Source organism: Ambystoma mexicanum, chromosome 2q (genome assembly GCF_040938575.1).
Source record: "Ambystoma mexicanum isolate Mex_15411 chromosome 2q, UKY_AmexF1_1, whole genome shotgun sequence".
NCBI classification, from domain to species: domain Eukaryota; kingdom Metazoa; phylum Chordata; class Amphibia; order Caudata; family Ambystomatidae; genus Ambystoma; species Ambystoma mexicanum.
The window spans coordinates 1,134,302,632-1,134,325,029 of record NC_090924.1 but is presented as its reverse complement, the minus strand read 5'-3'; the positions used below and the strand labels follow the sequence as shown (position 1 = coordinate 1,134,325,029).

The window sequence follows — 22,398 nt, the reverse complement described above, 5'->3', positions numbered from 1 at the left end:
AAGAGAACAGACTCTGTTGAACTTAGAGATGCGAACCCCGGGACCCTTTTGAACATGGGAAAGGGAAGCTTGAGATCTTTTGTGTGTAACTGTTCTGAACCTGGGTAAGGGGCTGAAACGCAAGCCAAAGAGCTCCAAGAAGCTCAGAACTTTTGGAACAGTATTTCTTTTGGTGCCGACATCCCTACACATTGTTTAGCTTTAGTTGGGAGGGCAAGTACAGGTTTTGGACACAGACAGACTTGTTAAAACTTACTGACTCAGACTATCCTTAGTTTCTTTAGGTAGGGAAATCCCACCTCAGCATAGGGAAAGTTAGGCCCGACAACATCCCGACATTTAAGTTAATAAAGTGTGTTCTTTGAACATTGAATCTGTTGACTGTGTCTTGCTCCAGGACACCTTCACAGGCTACAGATAGAGAAGGCTACAATATTTACATTCTTCAAGACAGCTTTTAGATAGTAGGGGTTCTGTCACTATTTGCCATCCTTGCGTTTAGGAACATCTGGTCTGGGGAGGCGGAAGTCTTCAGGAGGACGAGAGAGGGAAGCCCAGTAGTATAACCCCTGCCCTGGAGTACTACACTGAGAAAGTTGCATATTTTCTATCAGTTAAAAAATAAGAACCCTTGAACACCTTAGCAGTTTGACTGGCCATCTATGGACCCCACACATCCACCATTAATTGCTCCCTTTTAAAAAGCTCAGCTAATAGAAATGACATGATAAAAACATATTAGAACGAGTGTCAACGTTTCAGGAACACATGAACAAAGCGCCAAAGTTACTCTCACTGTGCTACCTTTGACCAGCTGATAATGCACCTTCAAAGTACCCAATCCCTGGGCAGCCACGCCACGAAATTGCCCTGCAGTAGTAGGGTGTGAAACAAACTAGAGCAGGTTGTCCCACCAGGAATGATTCATAACACAATATAGATTATTAACACAATATAGATTATTTTCACTCTTTTTTTAACATTACTTATGTGGTATGTTTGTTTATTTTTACATTTATAACTGCATACAAAACCCTCAGGCATCTGGGTGCTAGTTACAGTAAGTGCGATATGAAAGTATACATAGTGCAAGACCACGCATAGGGGTTACAACATACAGCTGGATTTTGAAAAGCAAATTCTGGCAAAGCCATGCCTCACGGTACAGGGGCTACAGTAGTTATACAGCAAGCATAGAAGACAAAATTGGTAAGGGTGCACAGTCTGGAAACTCGTAGCTATTAATCTAAGCTTACAGAAATGATGTCTAAATCACCCTGTAGTCACTACCATCTTAATCACCAATGCTATTCAAAGGCATTGTTTTAGCTAAGTACATCTCTTTACACAATCTTGAATTAATCAAAATATACGCTTTCATTTGAAAAGAGAAACAAATCATCACAGAAAGAAATTAAGAATAAAAACAGACATTTCAATTAAACATAAAAACAGTAAAAACACTAGAATAAGCACAAGGTGGCAAACATTTGGGGGGATTAGTCATCAGATCCCTCAATTGGACCCTCACTGTAACTGGCAGAGGGAAATTTTAAATTTGTCAATGGAATCTTTCAAACCAGGGTCTACCTTAAGTCTTTGAGTAAACTAATATTTCGATCGGGCCTCGCAGGCAAGTGTTCTGCAAACTTAATGGGGGATATGTTTCGGCAGATTGAGCCGATAACTCTGCCTTCTTCAGGACCAACACACTGTTCACTGGAAAAAAAATACATGTACTTTTGCAAATCTTCCAAAAATGCAGATTATGCAAGCTTATTGGCAATTATCAACTCGAACAGAGATAGGGTCCTGAAAAGACGAGAATACAATTCAATAGCAGTCACCATAATACCACACCCGTGAGCGTGAAAACAAATATCCTAACTAGCCCAATTGATTCCAATATTCACTGGCAGAGAGTGAAACTCCTGCTTACCCAAAAGCTCTGTCGTGCAGGCAGCTTGTTATAGCAAGAAGTATAGATCACAAAATTGCGTTACCCCTGGTATAAAAGGATGACTTTAGAGACCATCCTGGGGTCATCTGATGATCATCGAACTACACTAGAAGTCATTCCCACATCGTCAGACGTCATCATGCTGTTAAAGTCATCAGCAAATATCTCAGAATGGTGGGTGATGATTTGGGGATGAGCTTAGGATGACTTAATGAATATGCTAACATCATCCCGATTTTAGAAAACTTTGTTCCGGATGCTTTTAGGATGACCTACTGAACACTTCAAGAGATTGCACGTTTGTTCTTGATGATTTGGGGATGACTTACTAATTACTTCAGAACAGAGTTTGTAGGATGATATGCAGACCAATACAGACTGTCATTCTGCTTTTGCTTAGTTGCACTTATGCTGAATGATCCCCCACTGTGGCAAGGGTAAAGCTTGAGACTATGTTGGGCCAAAGTGGAAGCCAGATGCCTAAACATAGCATGCACCCGTGAGAATCGTTTGCCATCCAAGTCAAAAGCCGGCACCCATCACCCTCACAATCCCCAATGTGGCATGGAGAACGCCTGAGACTATTTTGGGCCAAAGTGGAGGAAAGAGGCCTAAACATAGCATGCACCCCCTGGGTGAGAATCCTTTGCCATCCCAGTCAAAAGCAGGAACCCAACACCATCACAATCAATACATTTCCATGATTAGGTAAACCCACCTTTTGGTATAGGTCCGAACTACACAGGTTGGCAGTGTGACTGAGCAGCCAGGCCTATCTCAAGAGGGATAACTGTGAGCTGTACAAATGAAATCGGTAAATACAGGTAGCCAAGTAACACACTCAAGGTTTCAGTTATAAATAGTTTCAGTTATAAATAGTTATTTAATTAACATCATTTTTTTAATAAGCATTCTTTAGAAAGGCAATTCATGTAACAGTGTAAATATACTTTAAAATTACTTTTCAGAATCAGATCAAGTTAGTGGATAATCTTTGGCTATGCTTCATACACAATTGCTATACCCTCGGGTGACTTTAATCACAAGGACAGTAATGGCATTTATATATCACAGTACACTAGTTATACTTTGCAGAAAGGAAAGGTTTAAGGAAGGAAAAAGGTTAAACAGGTTCTCAGTATATGTGAGGACAACTAAATCTTCCAATGAAATCTAGACAAGCCTTTCCCAGCAGTAACAGTCTAAAACAAGTTGACACCTATGAGGGACAAACCAAATCAAAGTCAGTGGGCTAGAAGAGTCTGCAGGGAGCCAGGACAGCCAAAGTCAATTAGAAACAGTCTATGGAGCTGAGGCACGTCTTAGAATCAGAGGTCTTGCACAAAGTTAGAGAGTCTGTTAGAAAATCCCTTATAGGGTCACAAGCTGTGAAAACAGAGTTGGGATCAACTCTAAAAGTAAGCTGACTTTGGATATTGCAGATATCAAAGCAATGATGACAACTGCAGAGGAGAGATATCTGGACCTTACCACTAAGGTGATTGCTGTGGAGTGTCATCTGAGTTCAGTTGATGACAAGGCATTACGTCTGGCAGACTAAGTAAGACAATTAGAAATTAATAATGAGAAACTGCAACTGTCTGAGCAAGAACATTTCTCAAGGAGAAACATAGGGATAGCTGGATTTCCAGAAAATGTGGAGAGAGGGAACCCAGTTTCATTTCTGGAAAAGGCACTGATTTCAATGTTACACTTGGACCCCAAAATGCCATTGGATATTGAGAGAGCGCATAGGTCTTTGGGCCAAAAACCAGCATTGGGTCAGCGACCCAGGCATTATTTTATTAAATTTCTAAGGTTCCCTAACAAAGAACTGATGTTGAGGAAATCTCGTGAAGTTGGTTATCTGGCATGGGGAGGGAACAAAATCATGATATTTGCAGACTTGAGTAGAGATGTAATGGAGAAGAGAAAATGTGTTGCCATGGCAAAAAAGAAGGCAAGACTTAAAAATCTTAAGTACTATATGATTTACCCAGTGATATTTCGGGTGATTGTAGATGGTCAGCTCCACTCATTTGCAGAGCACAGGAGTGCAGAGGCTTTCCTGACTGACCTGGATGTGGTGCCTATGGAAGCAGCCTCTACCTCTGCCTCTACCTCTCAAAAACAGGAAACCAAAAAGAAAAGATGGCTTGTGTTTTAACCTGCTTTTGGTTTGTGCATCTTTGATTTTTTTAAATAATATAATTATTCTTTTGTTTGTTACAGTGCTCTCCATGTAAAAGACAGTTTAGAAAGACCGTTATTGTGTACGTGTTGACTTTCAATCGATATCTCGTGGCTACAATGACTGTGGGTTACCTTAGAGAAAGGAACCAGTGGCGTGCGTGCACTGCGTATGCACGTTCACGTGATTGAGGAAGGAATAACACTTGCTGGGGTTGCCTCCCGCTTTGTAGAACCGGGTTGTGTTGCAGGAAATGGAAGTGTTGATCGGGTATGGCAAGATGTTCGTGAGGTAAGAGCGAGCACTAACGCTTCCTTTGCTTTATTTGTATTCCGACGGTCCTGAATGCATCCACTGATGTTTACATCTCAATGTGTATTCATGACTGCTCTTTAAAAAATAAAATGAGACCGCCTTCCTTGTCAGTGCCACTCATGAGTAATTGTATGTGTCACGCTCCCAACAAGGCAACTAAATGAACTACAGCTTGTGCGCAGGTGCCATGAACTATTCTTATTGACAGTCATTGACCTCACCTTGCTCCGTAATCGTATGCCTCCAAGTGCCATGACAGCGGCCTTAGTGTTGAAATATGCTACAATGGAAATGGAGTGAAGATTGGACAGGCTATGCTTTTACCCAACTTTTTTTTTTCCTTTTTCTTTTTTTTTTTTTTTTTTTTTTTTTTTAACAAGAACGCCTACATTGCTGTGCTCTTTGAAAAGAAACGGAAACAATGCTGCACTTCCCAGGTCGTAAAGGCATATTTAGAACCGCCCGATAAATCTCTCCAATCGTGGTTTGCTAGAAAGTTATGACTCATAACAATTGTTTAAATATATGTGAGGATGTTTATCGTGGGAATGGAAAATACTACATTGCTTTTAAAGCAGCGTTGGCTATATCATTTCAGTAGGCTGCATCCACCTATTTTCAGCGCTAGGGTGGGAACATAGCCCCACTACTTCTTACTCAGTCTTCCTAACTCGCCCACGCCTTATTTAGAAGCATACAAAGTTCATCACATTTCAAAGGTATTTGAAATTACATACAAGTCAACAGTCAAGTGTATTTCCAGTTAAAGCCAGTAAACAGAGGGGGAAGATCGGAAGACTTGTTCTAGGAGTCCCACAGTCTGGGAGAGAGAACTTAAATGTTATGCATCTGGCACTGAAAGGTCAGTTTTAAAAGATGACGGTACAACAGAAGGGACTTCGCTTCTCCAAGATTGTTCTGTATGAAGCAAGGGTGCATTTATATGCTGCAGTTCGGGAGAACTCTAACAAGTTTACATATGACGTTGCAATCTATGGGTCTATCCTTCACCAATACTGTATGTTGTATGTATGATCACCCTCTGTTCCTTTCAAAGGTGACCATTTCATGGATGAACATGTAAAATGCGTGGAGATGGTTATAGCTGAAGGAAATTTAGGGGTGGCACCATCAGGGAAAGATTGAGCATGTAAGACTCTGGATCTGGTATATATTCATGTAAAATGGAGCATCGCATGCCAGATATATAATGCATTGTTGGGCACTGGGAAAGTGCAATGCATGCAACAACCGTTCAGTGCCGAAACGTCTCAAGTAGATATAATTTAAGGTTGAATGCGGAATAAGGCACGAGTTACAGAGATTGGTATACTTGTTGGTTGCTGATTTATGCAGGCCATTGTTTCAGTTATGCAAGCATCTCATAGGGTAGTTCCTTTTTCCACTAACAGATTATTTAGTTTCAGAATAGTTTTCTATTGAGGCACAGGAACATTGATAAGGAAATGTTAACTGAGTGTCTTAAATAAGGGAAAAAGGAATATATGAAGACTTTTCATCATTATGGCTGTGGGGCATCCTGAGTGAGGGGGAACACGGTTGTAGTGCATTAGAAGTCAATTATTAGTTTGATAGGAGGTCAAAACCAGATAAGCTGGTCATGTCACGTTTTTGATATATGAATGGAGTCTGTTATAATAATGGCAGACTTCTTCAAATCGGTAGTATATGGTTTCTGGGAATTGCAGCTATACACAGATATACATGTGCAAGCTACTGGTCATTATTGGGGGTTTTAATCCAGTGACGGGGGTTTAGAGTATTCGTTGATGGAAGTTGTGTTTATTATTAGTAGATACATTTAAGATTCTATAGGCGTGGTGCAGATGGGAGTGTATGCTTAGACTGTTTATTTCTTGTTAGAACGGAATACTGGGATTGAGGGGAATAGAGGGGAGGCAGGGTGGAGTTGGTTTAGGTGAGGCATTGCATGGTTAGAGTACATTGGGAATGTTCAGGCTTGCTCCAATTATCAGTGAAGGGTAGGTTGTATTGAACATGTAGTATACTTGGTATTGCTTAGTTTTTTTTTTTTAATAGATCAGGCAATGTTAAGAGGAAGAAATGCAAAAATATAATAATAGGTATGTATAGGACTCTAAGAGATGGTTAGGAATGGGTTGAGTTGTGTATATAATGATACTTTGTTAAAGTCCATGGAACTTTGGACTTCGTTCAATCTATGTTCATGCTGTATGTTTATATGTTGTCTTTTGTTGTGTGTATGTGGGAGGAGGGAGTACTTGTATTTAAGTATCACAGAGACTGGATGCGTTATAGGGAGGAATGAATACTGGTGGTTACTTGAAAGGAGTTCAAATGCATGAAGTTGGTTTAAAATTGGGATGAATCCAATTTTGGTGTGTATCTGGAATGTGAAGGGGTTAAATTGCCAGAGGAAATGAAGGTACTGTCTAAACTTTGGCGAGAAAAAGTTGATGTGGCTCTCTTGCAAGAAACACACTTGATGGATGGTACTGGGAACTTATTGACCAATGCTAAATATACAAAGGTATTTCTGAATTGCTACACGTCAAATTCTAGAGGTGTAGGGGTCCTGTTGAGGAAAGGTTTCAATGAAGTATTGTCAAAGTGAGTATGGATAATGAGGGACGTATTATCCTGATTGACTTGAAATACGAGGGCAAAATGTTAACAATTGGGTCTATATATGGTCCATGTGCCAGAGGGAGGGAAGTTTTTTGTTACATTGAAAGATGTGTTGCGAGACATGAGAGGGGAGTCAATCATCCAGGGGTGATTTCAATTTTGTAGTAAATCCTAACATGGATAGGTCTTCAACATGTAGTTTCACAGGACAGAAATCGAGTAAAGAGTTTCGAGAATTTATGGAAATATTTGACCTGGTTGATATTTGGAGGAGCCTACATTGGAGGGATAGAGAATTCTCATTTTTCTCACCGGTGCATAATTCATATTCGAGGCTTGGCTATATACGAATATCAGATAAAGGCGAGAATAGGAGAACGGCATCTTTCGGACCATTCTATGGTGACAACAAGGTTGTCCTTCATTACAGAGCGAAGAGGAATTTGCAGGTGGAGGTTGAAGCCTTTTGTGCTGAAAAATGGAGATGTTTTAAAAGCCTTAAACATATTCATACCTCATTACTTTCAGGAGAATAATGGGTCAGCAGACAGTATGGTAGTGTGGGATTCCCTGAAGGCTTCTATTAGGGGGGGGGACTAATGAACTGGACTGCTAGGGTGCGACGGATAGAGGATTCTATACTAAAGGGTCTAGAGGAGGAACTAGGGAGTCTGCAAAGGAACTACGTGCTGACAAATGATGAGAATATTAGAGTTAAGATAGCAAGTGTCAAAGAACATCTGAAATGTGAGTTTAATTCGCAGGTTGAAAAGGGATTATATTATATGAGGCATAAATATTGGGAAGGAGGAGATTGTGGTGGCAAGGTATTAGCTAATAGATTAAAGAGTTATTCGGAAAGGCTGTATATCCAGAAAATTGTGAACGACCATGGAGATGTGCTGGTCAAAAAGGATGACATTAGTGAATGTTTTCGTTTATTCTATGCAGACTTGTATACTGAGGACGTTGTCCCACAGGTAGATGAATTGGATAGTTTTTTTGGGAAAATTACTCTTCCCATCATCTCTGAGGAAGGTAGGAATTTTATGGAAAGTCAGTTTACTGTCTTGGAGGTCCTGTCTGCGATTGGGGACCCGACAATGGGGGGGGGGGGCTCGGGGAGTCCCCGGGGATGGACTGTCTAACAGTAGAATTTTATCATGCATTTAATGAGGTATTTAATGCGCCTATACTGTGTAATTTGTAGAATTATATTCTGGAGGAGGGGAAGTTGGTGTGCAACAATGAGGGAAGCTATAATTACTCTGATCTCGAAACCAGGGAAGGATGCAACTAAGTGCTGCAACTATAGGCCAATTTCCTTGCTCAATGTTGACATTAGGATTTTTACTAAGGTCCTAACGGTTAGGCTAAGTATATTGGAGGATTAATAGAACGATCTCAGTCTGGGTTTATGAAACAACGTTATGGGTATGACAATGTTAGAACGTTATTAGACATATTGAGGTTTCCTGATTCAGAGATAAAAGATGCTTTGCTTGTCTTTTTAGATGCCGAGAAGGCCTTCGATAGAGTAAATTGGAAGTTCTTACACCATACACTGTCAGAAATGGGATTTGGGACTTTGTTTATTAAGGCTATTAAAGCTTTGCAAACAGAGATAACGGCTAAGGTGTGGGTGAATGATGGATTTTCAGGATCGTTTCAACTGTTTAGGGGCACACGGCAAGGTTGTCCCTTGTCCCCCTTGTTATTTAATCTGGTATTAGAGCCTTTGTTAGCATATATTCGGCAACATAGGGGAATTAGGGGTTTGTGTGTGGGGGATGGAGAAATTAAGGTCTTAGTTTATGCGGATGATGTAGTAGTTATTTTGAGTAATCCTGCAGAGGGGGGCAATTGTTGAAAGGTGTTTTTGAAGCAGTGGGGAAGTTATCAGGTTACCGGATCAATTGGGGGAAAACAGAAGTATTTCCGGTAAGGGACTCGCCAAGGCAAGGGCAATTGTTAGGCTGGAATTGTAGATGGGAGAATGTAAGTGTAAAATACTTAGGTATGCACATTGTTCGCGACATAAAAAAGATAGTGGATTATAATGTAGATAGAACCGTAGATGTCATCCATAAAGACATTAGAAAATGGGGGCGTTTCATATTGTCCATATGGGCTAAAATTAATGCAATTAGAATGCTTACATTACCAAAAGTCCTGTATATTATTCAGTTGTTGCCCTTACATTTTACATAAAGAAAGTACTTCGACGGATAGATTATTCCTACAAAAGACGCATTGGCGTCACCGATTGTGGGAAATGGGCAGGGATTATTTTTTTATGAAGAGTCCTCACTTTGGCATAATCCTTGTCTACAGATTAATAATAGAACGTTAAATTGGAGAAGTTGGGTTAGTAGAGGTATTTTAACGGTTAGTGATGTTTGGAGCAATGAAGGGGTGGTTTCCTTTGAGGGACTAGTGGAGAAATTTGGACTGCATAATAGAGAGTTACAAAGGTACAATGAATTGGTGGATTTAATATCTGAAAGGAGTCGGATGATGGTTGCATCACTCTCACGGGAACCTGAAGTCCTCAAAATATTGGCCTGTGGATCGCAAAAGGTGTCAAATATTTTGAAAATTATGCAAACAGATATACAGTGGTTGAACTCATGGGACAAATTGAGCTTGTCATGGACGGATGAGCTGGGTAGAGAACTGACAAGATGAATGGGAAAGGGTCTGAAGAGTTTCGGTTAAAGCTAAAGCGGATTTACAACTGCGTTACACTCATCAGAGAATATTGAGTAGAACCTATTGGACCCCGGCCCGTATGTATGCTTAAGGAATGTTGGATGGTGACACTTGTTGGGGTTGTGGGAAAGAGGGGTAGTTTGCTTCATATGTTGTGGAGTTTTGAAAGAGTGACACATTTCTGGAGAGATGTGGTTGATAGGATTGACCAGGTTTGGGGCATCACCTATCCACAGAATCCATTAGCAATCATTTTGAAATTACCAAGGAATGGTTGCAAATATGATTGGGTAATATCGTGTTGGATTGACAAAGTTCTGTTAGTAGCTACTAAACAGATATTAAAGGTCTGGAAGACAAGAAACCAACAGTAGATGATTGGATTTTAGATGTGCAAGTTCTATCTAAATATGATAAGACTATGTTTTATAAGCAATGCAAAGAAGCACGTTATGATGAACAATGGGGGAATTTCAGTGATGTTTATGAGTAAGCCATCTTGATCAGAATTGTGTAATAGAATGGGTTTGCATCACGTCTAATGGATACGTTTTGGAGTGGTGCCTGTGTTATGTTCTCTTGTTTTGTGTTGTCTGTTATGTTTGGGAATGTCAGGCCACCGCTCATGGCTACGTTTTTAAATGTGTTGCGGTTAATATGCATTTCGAGGTTATTGTTTTCTTTGATTCAGGTTTATGTTGTTACCTGGATGATAGCCTGTTGGTCTAGTAACATTTGCTTTGTACTTGATATGTTTCTTTCTTGTTGAAAATAAGAAATAAAGTTTGGAAAACCCCCCCCCCCCCAAAAAAAAAAAAAAAAAGACCCTTCTATTCCCAACTGAGAAAAGCGAGCTACAAGACAATGAGCTAAGTCTAAACAGTACCTTTGGTTTCAAGAAGGGTGATCCAGCTGGCTTCTGTCCTGCTACAGCATTGCAGACCTCGTGTTCCTGAGCCTCAGTCGTGGGGACAAGAGGGAGGACATCTGTAGGGCTCCTGCGGTGGTACTTCAGTGGCCATTGGCAGCTACGGGCTCTTTTTGGTTCAGCAGCACTTTGCGGTTTCAGCACTTAGTAAACAGGACTGTTGCTGATATCTGGTACCGGTTGGGCATCCTTCATGCCTTGGGTCTGCTGAGGGGACTCTAGCTCTGGTCGTCCTGCTTCTGGAGGGTCCTGGAGCTTCTAGTCGGATTTCAGACGTTTCACTCGACTATGGATTACTCAACCCCTGGCACTTGGTTCTTTCAGCAATTAAGAAGTACAGCCAGACAGGGAAGAAGGTCCAGTGGAGTTCGTCTCTGGGTTAGTTGGTCCCACTAACCCAAGGGGAGAAGGCGTCCATTACGGAGCTTCTCTGTCTGAAAAGGGGAGTTTCAGCACAGCAGCAGGGCTTCACCAGGCAATTCAAAGGTCCAGGAGGATGCATCAAGCTTTGTTCCCTGTTTCTTCGTCAGGTGTTTCTCCCAGTGGTCGACTCTGCCTCTAGTCCCAAAACCTTCGCCTTTTAAGCAGGTTTCTCCCATTCATGCGCAGCCTAGGCTGTCAATGACACATCAGGGTCGCTGTCCTGAAAGGACAGCCAGCCAGCCAGCGAGCCATTCAAGACCTGTTGCATTCAGGCATTCCTAGAGACAAAGGACAGGAGAGTTTCAGGACCCTCCCTCACATTCTGTCCTTCCAGACACACTGGAGCCAGAGTCCGGTCTCAGGGCTGAAGTGCGCCAAAGGCAAAACAAACAAAGGGCTCCAATCTGTTCCACGCACAGAGTAAAACCCAAGAAAGACCTCACAAACAGAAAATGACAAAAAAAGAAGACAGGGGCCGTTTTGATTAAATGGTCACCCCTGGGTGCTAGACTGCAGCTGAGGGTTCAGCCTGCGGTACAAAAGCACAATGGTAGGAAACATTAAACCACTGCCACTAGCCATTTAAAAGTAGGGAGAGCAACATACAAATGTTACATGAGAATGTAGGATGAGGGGCTACTAGGTAACCCCCCAGCACTCCACATAAGTTGGTGTGTGCTGGACCCACAAAGAGCGGAGTGTTTGGTGAGTGTTTGGACTGGAACTTGCCACCACTACTTTTTCTGCTGCCTGTGCCTGAGTGGCTCTACTACCTCCATTATCACCAGTGGGAGGCTGGAGGCGGACCCTCTTCTATAATACCACAGCTCCTAGTGGAGCGTTTGCGGAGTGTTTGGCGAGTGTTCGGCGTGGTGTAAGGCAGAAGAACAAACATGGACCTTACACACGCCTTGATCCCGGGTGATGCAGCTATTCCACAGGTACCCCGTACCCGCTCGAAATTGCCTGCTGTTGGGGGCTCTACAGGGGATAAACCACAGGCGGTGAGTAGCATTTCTGATGATGTTGGACTAGTTGATATGCCCTCCGTTCGGCCTGATGACCGTATGGAGCCCCTAAATGACAGACCCGCCCTTCCTGACCCACCCGCGCTGTCCCTCCCTTCTTCCACATTCCCAGAAAATGTTTTACCTGCGGAGGATGGGCTCCGCAGTCCGCTGCGGGGCTCTGCTTGGCAGGGGCTCGCTGCGGGCTGCGACAAAGACGGCTGCGATGCGCATTCGCGCAGTGGAGCTGCGCATGCGCAAGACGCCGGAGTCTCGGCGAGCGGGTCAGGCGGAATTACGGAGCCGGCATGTATGTTGGGGAAGCCACTGCAGGCGGGTGACTCGCTTCCTCGGAGGGAAGCGGTGCCCGCTATAAATGTGGCAAATAAGGATGCTTTCTGCCTGCCTCAGGAAGAAGCTTCTTTTTTAACAAAACAAAAAAATAATCAGCAAAAACAAACTAAAAAACAAAGCCCCAAAAATTTTTATACCAAGTATACTCTATGAGATTATTGAAGCAGCAGGCATTTTGGATGGTATGGAAAGTTCACAAGCCCCAAATACAAAGACTTCCCTTACAAAAATAAATGCACAGAAATCTACCGAAAATGACAAACCAAATACCTTGTCCTCTCACAATAAAGATCCAATGTGTGATTTTGAAAAGGGACTTTCACAAGCCAACACACAAAAAACTTTGATACAAGGAAAAACAAAAATAACAAATAATCCATCAAATGGGGCCGGTGACCTTCCAAAACCACTCTCCACTCAGAAATTTATACCGCGTGCAAAGTCCCTTTCAGAGATAAGAACAATCAGATGGCACTTCAAAAAGAAAGACTTACCTACTCTACAGAAAGACATGAGCCTGGCAACTGGGATCAGCTATGCCAAACAACAACTAGACGAAATGGAAATGTCAGATCATGACCTTCTATTAGCGTCCAGCCGATGCAAGCAATTAAGCTCCCACAATGTACAGACAGAACCAGACAAAAGTGGTAACAGCAAACCACCAACAGATGCTACGAATATAGCAAGCATCGGAAATACAAATGTCCCCGCAACAATTGTAAGCATTCCTCAACAAAAACATTCAGAACAATTGGAAGAATCTCAGAAGCTGTCTTTTAAGGAACCAAGAAGCACTTCAACTCCGCAGATATCGCAATTAAAAAGATTCTTTGAAGATGTGGATGCAAATAAATCTAGTGCTAACAAGGTCCCGGTAAAAAGGACAAAAAACGAAAATGGAAAAACAAGATTTATAAGTACTGAAGAGCTTCCAAAGGAAAAAACAACTTCAGAACAGCAAGGGGAGCTAACTGTGCATCTACAAAAAGCAAAGGAAGATGTCCCTCAGGAACTAAGCAGTACCCTGACTGTGGACTCGCAGCTGGAAGACGAGGAACTAACTGTGCCGGGCCGCATTTTGGCCGAAATTAAAGAAAAACATCTTGGAAGAGAACAAGTTCCGTCACACAACCCATGGTCAATTACAGATATTTGTGCAAACATGCAAGCTGCAGTAGGATCTATGATGACCATAGCACTTGCACCATACTTGAAGTTATATGAGGCACTTGATGAAAACTGAAGAGATCAATCTAATCTATTGGCTCAAATCCAGTCCAAGCTAACATGTGTAGAAAAACACTTTGAGGTGGAACAAGAAAGAAGGATCCATGAAAAAGCGTCAGAAAATGTTATAGTTAAGACGCTAATCGAGCTAATTGAGGAAGCTCGGGAAGACAAGAGAGCGTTTTTGCACTGTTTCAGTGATACCATCAAATTACTTAAAACAGAGAGCTACAAAAACAATGCCCAACATAAGGATAAAAGTACCTCATATGAAATAAAGGACAGAGTTAAGGCCAAGTGAGGAACAAAGAAAGGTAAATGTGATGGTTGACCGGAGTAAAAAAAACTGAAACAGAAAACATAAGAAAGACTGAACCTATAGTCAGTCGAGCACTGGCACCTGGCACTCAGAGAACAGAGGGAAAACAGGGGGTGTCCCTGATAAACAGCCAACCGATACAGGCTACTCCTAACAACGACTGCGAAAACCAGCCTAATGGTACTTATCCATTATTCAACATTGAAAATCGAAAAGAACCAAACAGACCAGACAAGGTGGAAAAACCAAACGAAACTTCGGAAAAATTATACAAAAGATGCCGTGGAAAAATCAAATAAACAATCTAAAAACTTGTCCAGCCAAAAATGCTTGTCTAATGATGGAACACGGCAGTTCATTAGAAACTTAAAGCCTATAGGAAAAGAGATAACGAAGCCCACCCAACAAGCACCACTAATAAAAAAAAACAAAAAACAAAAAAAAAAAAAAAATGACGTATGTCAAAGAAACAAGTACGAGAATACATTAAAGACGTGGAACTAGAGAGTACATTAGAAAGTTCCATAAATGAGTCCTATGGTCAAGAGTCTTTGTTACTCTTATCTGTTTACGAGGATGACAGCTTGCAAGAGTCAACGGAGGAACGTGAAGAGTCCGTGAGCAACAAAAACAGCGCTCCGGAATGCCTTGAAGTACCAGCCTTGACCTTTCGAACTCTGCAAGAAAAAAGAATGCAGACTGCAACAAAAAAGGACTTGGAAAAAAAAGCAACGCCAGGTGCTTAAAGACATGATCAAACAATCGGATCAAGACCGAGAAAGATGGATCACACAAGATCCTAAGAACTCGGGAATGAAAAACAAGAACAATCGCGATGAGAAGAAGGACAGAAGAAGCGACAAGAACAATTCTGAGCCTCACGGCAATCAGAACAATACTTTTAAACTAAGAATGGAGAGAGTCCTAAGAGCACAGGATGACCTGATCCTAAATAGAGCAAACCTAATGAAACTCTTGCATAACGTGCCTCAATTGAGAGTGATTGAGCCAAAAGACATCCGTATCATGGAATTTCCAAATGAAGAAGATTTGGATAGAATCTGTATACACTTTAACTCAAAGGCAGTTATGAACTTAATATGGCTAGCTGCGGACGACCTTTGGGTTTTGATGTTAAAACTGAATGTCCACAACAGAGAGAAAAGGAAATAAAAAAAAGGACACAATCAAGAAAATAAGCCTTTAACAAAAAAATACGTGAGAATCAAAGTGAAGAGGAAGTGGATTACAGACCCATACGTTTCTCACCAACAGTATTACGGGGCCCATATGCTCTACGTATGAAAATCAAAAGGAAATGAGAAAGTGAATCTGGTTCATCAACCAAATAATGACCAGCCCATTGTAACTAAAATCGATACAGAAAAATCATGGAGCTGGTTAGCGGAAACATTGAACACATAAACTAATGAAAAAAAACATTAGACCGAAGGATTATGGCTACGAGGATCAACAAGCTTTGCTTCCTGGAACACAAGAGGCTTTCATCATTTGATTGAAAAGTTAAATAAAGAAATTCTAACTGCAGATATTATCTGCATTCAAGAGTGTTGGCTTCAAGAACAGCCATACATACATGGAGCAACTTGTTACCTGAATAAAGCTCTTAAAGGTAAAAAAGGCAGACCTTCCGCAGGCTTGTTAACTATCATAAAGAATACATATGGTGGAAATGTAATTTGCACGATCCACCCCTCACCATTGATACAAATAATAATCATGCAACAGGATCCAAAAGGAAGTTATACACAAAAAGAAAAAAAAACATATCAATCATTTGTAACCTATACTGGAATGCAAAAGCAAAGGATGGACAAATATTCTTGGAATTACTAACTAATCACATCGACCAGTTGAGGTCAGAATATGATAATCCGGCATTAATCCTGTGTGGTGATCTAAACATCTCCTGTGGAAAAATCAAAAATCCACAGCCAAATTCGTCCAGTCATAATCGACAAAAACAATCAAGAGCAAGAGAATCGCAGATGGAAATGGAGAACCGTGATCTCTTGCAAGTAAATGGTAATGTCCAAGGAGATCTAGAAGGACAACCCACATGGTCATCGGATAATTCATGCGCAACACTAGACTACTTTTTTGTCGACCGAGACATTTTTGGCAGAATACTCTCCCTAAAAATCATACCAACAAAATGTTGTGATCATAAAATCCTAATCCTTACATGCTCAGACCCAGCAATAGAGCCTAAAAGAGATGTAGTACCAAGGAATACTTGGCCCACTGAAGTTAGTCTGTTTCGCCCCTCATTTACACTGAGATTAACAACACAAATGATTCCCATGCTAACAAATTCAATAAACAAATGGGCAACCTCAATAGGAAAAGACGTGGAGTATGAATCTTGCCTCAGAATCTTCAAAGTGACCACCGAAACAAATAGAAGACCCACAAAAATCAAGACGCATTGTTTCAATACGGATATAGCGCGAAAAAAAACGACAGCTGGCTAGAGAGAGATTTAAGAGCCTTAAAAAAAACAGAATATTGCCTATGATGACACGCAAAAAAAAAGAAAAGAATTGAAAAAGATTATCGAAACTGGGTTAAATCCCATAGAGCTCTATTATTTCAAAAAGACTCTGAACATATGCTAATTGCGATCAAAATAAAAATGCAAAATATCTATGGACACTGTAAAATCAAAAAGGAAATCATCAAAAAGGAAATCACCAAAGTGAGGAACAACTTAATCCTATACACGAAACAACGTGGGAACAATACTTCCAAGAAAAATATAATCGCGAGCCAGCAACAGATCTATGGCCTCAAGATGCCAGAAAGGAAAAAGGTTGGGACATTAAATTCAATTTAAGTGAAATCTTGGTACTGATCACAAAAGCAAGCAGATTGCGAGCCCCAGGGCCGGATGGCCTCACAAATGAAATCTTAAAGCAAGCTCCAGAGGTATGGGCACACATGTGCTTTGTACTCTTTACACGAATAGTAAAAATGGGTCATATCCCAGAATCCTGGACAACATCAATTACTATTCCGATCCACAAAAAAGGAGATAGAGCATGTCCGGAGAACTATCGTCCAATATCCTTGCTGGACGTTTTAGGCAAACTCTTTGCTGGCATACTCTTAAAAAGATTAAAGGAATGGATACAAAGATCTGGCAACTTCGATCATAGACAAGCAGGTTTTGTAGAAAACGCAGACTGTAGTCTAAACCTTCTAAAAGCAAAGACCATTCGCGAAAATCAAAAAACTGTTAATTGCCTCAATAGATATGGCGGCAGTTTTTGATAGAGTAGACCGCCAAATTCTCTGGCCGAAAATGAAAGAAAAAGGTTGTCCACCAGACCTGATAGAAGCCATCAAAACTCTCCACACAAATACATTGATGCGAGTGAGACTGGACTAAAAGGGAAACCTAACAAAGGCAATAGCGACAAATTGTGGGCTCAAACAGGGATGCCCACTAGCGTCCATACTCTATAACTTCTATATCTTAGAAGTAAAGGACTGCTTGGAACCACCAAAAGCATGCTCGCCTAAAATAGGAGAAACGAAAATTGGTCATCTCTTATATGCTGACGATCTCATAGTGATGGACAAAACTCAAATGGGTCTACAGAAAAAACTGGAAGCTCTAGACATACATCTAAAAGAATTCAAACAACAAAAAAAAAAAATCAATCCAGAAAAATCAGTCATATTGATAATTAAAAAAAGCAGGTCCTGCAAATAAAAAATCTTTTAGATGCCATATAGAGAATGACCCGATAACAACAGCGCAAAATATCTGGGAGCAATTGTAAGTGCCAACTGGAGTGACCAACCGTGGATTGAGCACTTACAGAGGAAAATGGATCAACTAACATCACAGGCATTAATACTGAAAAGAAAGTTTTGTAAATTCTCCATGCGCCCGATTGTGGAATTTTATAATGCAAAAGTCATCCCCACTGTAACATATGCTGGCGAAACGGCCCCGAGAATCATGGGATAAACTTGAAGCCAGATTCGGGCGTAAATTGCTGAAAATTCCCATATGTGTTCCGATAAGTATTATTCAACATGAACTAGGATTGCACTCAATGCAAGTCTGAATCGTCTGGAAAACATTGGCCACCTACAGAAAAATAACTCTGGAGAATTGTCCACCTCAATATCAAATATTGAATAAGGAAGCAGGAAAAATGCCCTTTTGGCCATTGGAGGAATGGAAAGCGAAATGTAATGAGCTGTTGCAAAACCTAAAAGTTACGACAGAAGCCCTTCTGAAACACCCAAAGAGGGTAAAATCACTTTTACTATTAATTGACTGGGCAGAAACAGAGTGTGCGAGAGTAGCTTCGAACTATCATACCTTATCAGATAAGATAACTAGATGCCCACAATTATTGCCTGGATACCTAGTAAAAAGGGCCAATCGGAATCATAGAGACTTAATAATGCGCTTTCGTCTGAACATTTTAAGAACAAAGATCAACCTGTTCAGATATGGCCTGGCTAAGGAAAAATTATGCAGACTATGCAAACAAGAAGAAGAATCGTCTCGACACTTACTGCTGTTTTGCCCTGAACTTAGACCTGAAAGGGATTGTTTACTACTACCAGTACTGTCACCATCATGTGAGCTGGACCCTGACTCATGGTGGTCAGCTCTATATGACGACCCAAGTAAGAAAACCATCAAAGGCTAGGGAATTTTCCTGGAATCTATGCTAAAGAGATTGGAAGGGAATCAAGACCACTATTATTAATAAGGAATATTTAAAACACATAGCCAAACCGGGATTGAAACCAACATAGAACTAAGAAAGAAGAAATAGGAGAGGTTTGGCTTGCACTTGGGGAGGAGGGAACTCTTTTACATAAGCAAAAGCTTGTATTTTTTGTACGCTGAATGCTTTAAATAAAAAAATAAATAAAAAAAAAACCCGAGAAAAGGTAAGTAAAGTCAATTTCACTTTACTATTCTTGGGAACAGTAGTTCACACAAGAAAAGGAATTTTAAACCTTATGAGAAATCTAAAGGATTTCTCAGTGACACTGCACTCAAAGTGCAGTGTGTCACCATACAAAAAGTAGATGCATATGGAGTTTGTCAGACTCCCAAAACAGTGAAAACACATAATCCAAAATGTCAAAACACATGAGGCAGTGGGAAAATGGACTCACTCACTCCAGGGTTAAAATTAAAAAGTCCTACAGTCCAGCAAAAGAGCTGGGGGTCTCTAAGGTTGAAGGAAATTAGTGCAGAAATGAGAATTCTCCCTAACATGACTGCACCAACATATGCCAGTATTCACATGCACTCCTTCACGCAGTATTCATGTTTGCTTTGCGTAAAATCCAATAATCAACAACCATAACGAAAAGTACCTCCAGGAAAAAATAAATTAAGAAGAAAAGGATCCAAAAAGAAAGAAGCAATAAACAAACGGAACCACAAAGTCCCATCAAACGAGGTCTCAACTACCCACAACCTACCAAATACAAGCAACAACAAACAACAAACAGCCAAGACTAAACCCAAAAGACCATGCAAAATACCAATCTAAATAGGACGCCCACTAAGGAACAACCCATACATCATGCCTTGCCACAAGAAAGACAAAGAAGCCTGAAAAGACAACAGAAATAATAAGAAATCCCAAACCACTCGGGAAGGCACGGACTAGCATGATCCCACAACCCCAAAAAACGCGACAAACATCTGAGATGGCCCAAGGAGACATACAAATAACAGAGCAGAGCAAAGAGACTTCAATGCTCGCTACCTGTCCACATACGGCAACGTGGTAAACAAAAACAGCACAGCAACAACGAACCGACAGCCAACAAGCTTCACGAATACAGACCCAACCAGGACACCAACCGGATGACAATAAACCATCCCAACCCGGTCTCCACTATGGACAATACCCCAACCAGAACATGGAACAAATTGGAAACCATCCCACTCACTCTACACCCCCTATATCACCAAGACTGGAACAACAGAGGGGTAGCTACCCTATTTACCACCCGGAAACGAACTAACCCTGCTATAAACTTTATCGGTCTACTCGACAAAGATAACGACCAACAAAGAACCACCCCACCCAAAAGACTCAACCGGAAAAAACCCACCTGGAACGGAAACCCAACCAACACCACACCGGTCAGAACAAACAATACTAACAACAACACAAAAGGGAAAGCCAGCAAACTACACTGCAGCCCCCTCAACATTAGCTCCATGGCAAAACACTCAACAGAAATCAATGACCTCCTAAGTGAAGGAGGCACAGAGGTGCTCTTCCTTACAGAAACCTGGCTATTAGACAACTATAAAGCCATCGCGAACGAAGCAATACCCGACAATTATAAATTAATACACGCCAACAGAGAAAACCGAAGAGGAGGTGGAATCGCAATTATACACAAAAAACACACCTGAGCATCTCGAACCATCACAACCAACGCGGAAGACTATGAATGCCTCCTAATACTGATCTACAGACCATCTTCTTACAACCCCAACTTTGCAACAAAACTAGCAGCCGAGGCCGCCATGCTATCAACCCCTCACGACAACCTAGGTGAAAGAGATCCCACTGATACAAACATAGATACAACAGAAGACACACTCAACAATTGGATCACCAAGACCATTGACCAACTTGCACAAGCTAAAACATTCCATGCAACACCTAAAAAACTGGCAGCAAAATGGTTCACAGAAGAACTGAAAAAAACAACACAAAATGGAGAGAACAATACACCAAACAAGACTAAAAAAAATACCAAAGACAACTCAAACTGTACAAAGCAACAGTCCTCAAGGCAAAAAATTAAAAATAAAAACTACTACGCCGCAAGAAACGGCAAACAATTCACAGAAAGAACTCCATCCCCCCTACACAAACACTTTGTGACAGTCACTTACACCAGAGCAGGGTCTGTGGAGTAGCTGCACAGCAGTTACTGCCTCTGCGGACATTAGCCTGCACAGATATTATTTATTATATATGTAGTCACTTACACCAGAGCAGGGTCTGTGTAGTAGCTGCACAGCAGTTACTGCGTCTGCTGGCATTAGTCTGCGCAGGTATTATTAGATATGTAGTCACTTACACCAGAGCAGAGTCTGTGTAGCAGCTGCACAGCAATACACCAGAGGGGGTCTGTGTAGTAGCTGCACAGCAGTTACTGCGTCTGCAAGCATTAGCCGGCGCAGCTATATATAGTCACTTACACCAAGAGCAGGGTCTGTGTAAAAGCTGCACAGCAGTTACTGCCCCTTCGAGCAGCCTGCGCAGGTATTATTAGATATGTAGTCACTTCCACCAGAGCAGGGTCTGTGTAGCAGCTGCACAGCAGTTACTGCGTCTGCAAGCATTAGCCGGCGCAGGTGTGTGTATATAGTCACTTTCAGCAGAGCACGGTCTGTGTAGTAGCTGCACAGCAGTTACTGCCTCTTCGAGCATTGCAGAGCCTGAACCGTAAATGAGCTTCGGAGCAGCTACTCTGTCTATGCCAACAACAGGCCGCCCCATGTAATTTCAAAACCAGATGTTTAGAAAATCACGAATTTACAATATTTAATTTCAACATGTGACAAGTACAATACAAGGAATTACAGCTTCAACGTGCATTCCTAGAGGTTGCAAAAGGGCTCCTCTTAACAATATAACATGCAAAGTGGTGAGAACGTCTAAGTTGATGGACGCTAAAAGAAATGCATATCAAATTCACTACAAGAGCTGGATCGCATACACTCACCTGATGCTGCCTGGAATCTGCACATGCGCGTTTCCTGAAGGGTAGTGTCTAGTTCCCGATCGAGAAACGGACCATAGCAAGGGCCGGCTCCACTTCATCACGTGGCCTGCTCATCACGGGGGTTTCAACGTGAGCTGCATCACGTGGGTTTCAACGTCCGCTTCATCACGTGGGTTGCTCTGCATTACGTGGGTTTCAACGTGAACTTTGTCATCTTTTGTGCACGAGCGGGAAGGCAAGGCGTTGCGTTGCGTTGCGTGAGCGATTCCTCCTTTGCAAAGCACATTTGTATAGTTGATTGTTTTTTGGTTTATGGTAAGTCTTAAAGTATTCTCTTGCTGATTGTCACTGTAACGCAGAGCGGCAATATTGAGAAGGGAGTATTTCTGTGGTTTATAATGTGCATCACGGGTGAGATTTACTTAAAATGCAGGCGGATTCAGTTTTTTTTTTTTCGTTATTTCAGTTTATTTTGAGGATATGTAATGTGCATCAAAGGGGTGAGGCAATATTGGGGAGGGGGGTATTTGTATTTTGGGGTTTATTTTGAGGATATGTAATGTG

General features: G+C 41.4%; 1 protein-coding gene and 1 long non-coding RNA gene across 10 annotated transcripts in view; one reads left to right on the top strand and one right to left on the bottom strand.

Annotated features, from left to right (window-relative positions):
* Positions 1-21,942, bottom strand: part of SNX13 (sorting nexin 13) — a 2,094,218-nt gene extending 2,072,276 nt beyond the window's left edge. For 4 of the 6 annotated variants that reach the window (XM_069648499.1, XM_069648500.1, XM_069648503.1 and 1 more), the window contains exon 1: positions 21,835-21,942. In XM_069648499.1, coding sequence (XP_069504600.1) covers positions 21,835-21,932 — 98 coding nt within the window. In that variant the 5' untranslated portion in view covers positions 21,933-21,942. Of the gene's footprint in view, positions 1-2,678; positions 2,758-10,695; positions 11,400-21,834 lie in introns of those variants that run through there. The other 2 variants (XM_069648501.1, XM_069648502.1) reach the window with 2 other exon arrangements.
* A 113-nt stretch (positions 21,943-22,055) lies between these two features.
* LOC138569990 (uncharacterized) overlaps positions 22,056-22,398 on the top strand; it is a 37,373-nt gene continuing 37,030 nt past the window's right edge. For 2 of the 4 annotated variants that reach the window (XR_011303366.1, XR_011303363.1), the window contains exon 1: positions 22,056-22,149. This is a non-coding gene — a long non-coding RNA (uncharacterized lncRNA). The remainder of the gene's footprint in view (positions 22,150-22,398) is intronic. The other 2 variants (XR_011303365.1, XR_011303364.1) reach the window with 1 other exon arrangement.